The sequence below is a fragment of the Eriocheir sinensis genome, chromosome 24 (genome assembly GCF_024679095.1).
Source record: "Eriocheir sinensis breed Jianghai 21 chromosome 24, ASM2467909v1, whole genome shotgun sequence".
Taxonomy (NCBI): domain Eukaryota; kingdom Metazoa; phylum Arthropoda; class Malacostraca; order Decapoda; family Varunidae; genus Eriocheir; species Eriocheir sinensis.
Genome location: NC_066532.1, coordinates 1,432,692 through 1,435,191, shown reverse-complemented (window position 1 = coordinate 1,435,191; position 2,500 = coordinate 1,432,692). Strand labels below are relative to the sequence as shown.

Sequence of the window (2,500 nt, the reverse complement as noted above, 5' to 3'; positions counted from 1 at the left end):
ACACCTGGCGGGCAGGTGATGGTGATGATGATGATGATGATGATGATGATGATGATGATGATGGAAAAGAAGAAAAAGAAGATAAAAAAGAAGAAAAAGAGGAAAGAGGAGGACGAGGAGAAGTGAAGAAATGAAGAAGTAAAAGAAAAAGGAGAAAAAGAAGAACAAAAAAAGAACAATAACAATAATAACAGTAACAATAGTGTGTGTGTGTGTGTGTGTGTGTGTGTGTGTGTGTGTGTGTGTGTGTGTGTGTGTGTGTGTGTGTGTGTGTGTGTGTGTGTGTGTGTGTTCGTACGTACGTTGCCAGCACAGTCACGGGGCGCCCACGAGGTTGCATTTCTTACCTGAGGAAAAGAAAAAAATATTAGTTACAAAATATTGGTCTCTCTCTCTCTTGACCTCAAAATTAGCATCATAAAGAAAAGTGAAAAAAAGTTGAAGGAGAAATTCTTTTGTTGTTTTGTTGCGAACGAGAGAGAGAGAGAGAGAGAGAGAGAGAGAGAGAGAGAGAGAGAGAGAGAGAGAGAGAGAGAGAGAGAGAGAGAGAGAAAAAAACAAAAAGAAAGACAGAAATAGTGTGTGTGTGTGTGTGAGAGAGAGAGAGAGAGAGAGAGAGAGAGAGAGAGAGAGAATGAATGAATGAATGAATGATGAAAAAAATCCAAAAAAAGTGAAATACGAACGTAAACAAAAAATATAATAAATAACAAATAAATAACAAATAAATAATCAAATATAAATGCATAAAACGGGGAAATAAAAAAAATGTAAATAAAAACGAGAAAAACGATCAAGGGAAGAAAAATTAGACTAGAGATTTACATTAAGAATCAATTTGAAGTCTTTCCTAAGAATCAGAGTCTTAAAAAAATTTACATGTAGCTACAGAAGGGAAGGGAAGGGAAGGGAAAGGAAGAGAGGGGAAGGGAGGAGAGGGGAGGGGAGGGAAGGGATGGAGAGGGCGGGGTATTGATGTGATGGGAAGGGAAGGGAAGGGAAGATAAGGGAGGGGAGGGGAAGGGATGGAATGGGAAGGGAAGGGAAAGGAAGGGAAGTGATGTGATGGGAAGGGAAGGGAAGGGAAGGCAAGGGAGGGGAAGGGATGGAGAGGTAGGGGTATTGATGTGATGGGAAGGGAAAGGAAGGGAAGGGAAGGGAAGATAAGGGAGGGGAGGGGAAGGGAAGGGAAGGGAAGGGAAAGGAAGGGAAGTGAAGTGATGGGAAGGAAGGAAGAGAAGGAAGGCAAGGGAGGGGAAGGGATGGAGAGGTAGGGGTATTGATGTGATGGGAAGGGAAAGGAAGGGAAGGGAAGGGAAGATAAGGGAGGGGAGGGGAAGGGATGGAATGGGAAGGGAAGATAAGGGAGGGGAGGGAAATGGAAGGGATGGAATGGGAAGGGAAGGGAGGGGAAGGGATGGAGAGGGAGGGGAGCTGATGTGATGGGAAGGAAGAAGAAGGAAGGAAGGAAGATAGGAGGAAGGAAGGAAGGAAGGAAGGAAGGAAGAGAAAGGTATTAGGAAGGAAACGAAGGGAAACGAAAATAATATACAAATCCTGTTCTTCTGTTTTATTCCCTTCCTTCCTTTCCCTTCCTTCCCTTCCTTTTATCCTCCTTTTTCTCATTTTCCTTTTTCTTTATTCCTTTTCCTTCCTTCTTTCCCTTCCTTCCCTTCCTTTTATCCTCTTTTTTCTCATTTTCCTTTTTCTTTATTCCTTTTCCTTCCTTCTTTCCCTTCCTTTCCTTCTTTGTTTTCCTTTTTTTAATTTTTCCTTTTTCTTTATTCCTTTTCCTTCCTTCTTTCCCTTTCTTCCCTTCCTTTTATCCTCCTTTTTCTTTATTCCTTTTCCTTCCTTCTTTCCCTTCCTTTCCTTCTTTGTTTTCCTCTTTTTTTAATTTTTCCTTTTTCTTCATTCCTTTTTCCTTCCTTTTTTTCCCTTCCTTTCCTTCTTTTTTCCCTCTTTTTATGTTTCCTTTTCTCTGTTTTTCTCTATTCATTCTCTTTCTTCTTTTGTTTATTTTCTACTTCTTCTTCTTCTTCTTCTTCTTCTTCTTTTTCTAGTTCTTCTTCTTGTTCTTCTTGTTCATGTTCTTGTTCTTGTTCTTCCTCTTTTTCTAGTTCTTGTTCTTCTTGTTCTTCTTGATCTTTTTCTTCTTCCTCTTCTCTTTCTTCTTTTTTTTACTTTTTCTTTCATTCTCTTCGTTAATTTTCTCTTCCCCTCTTCTTCTTCTACCTCTTAATTCCTTCCTCAATTATCTTTTTTTCTCTTTTAACTTCACAAATAAAACATAATTATATACAACCGTTCATTACACTACAACAATTATATTTTTTTTTCTTTCTTATTTCTTATTTCCTTTCTTTCATGTCCTTCTTTCAGTCTCTTTCGCTTTCTTTCTTGTTTTTTTCTTTGTTCCCTTCTATTCTTCCTTCCCTCCTTCCTTTCCTTCCTTCCTTCTTCTTTCTGTTCATTCATGTTTTTCATTTTCTTTCTCTGT

At 38.9% G+C, this 2,500-nt stretch overlaps 1 protein-coding gene across 2 annotated transcripts in view; it reads right to left on the bottom strand.

The window, feature by feature from the left end:
- Positions 1–2,500, bottom strand: part of LOC127002702 (uncharacterized) — a 69,352-nt gene that overhangs the window by 734 nt on the left and 66,118 nt on the right. For both annotated transcript variants that reach the window (XR_007756425.1, XM_050868779.1), the window contains one exon: positions 1–347. This exon is cut by the window's left edge. Coding sequence is in view for 1 of the 2 variants with exons in the window: in XM_050868779.1 (XP_050724736.1) it covers positions 1–347 (347 nt within the window). In the remaining variant the exon portion in view is untranslated. The remainder of the gene's footprint in view (positions 348–2,500) is intronic.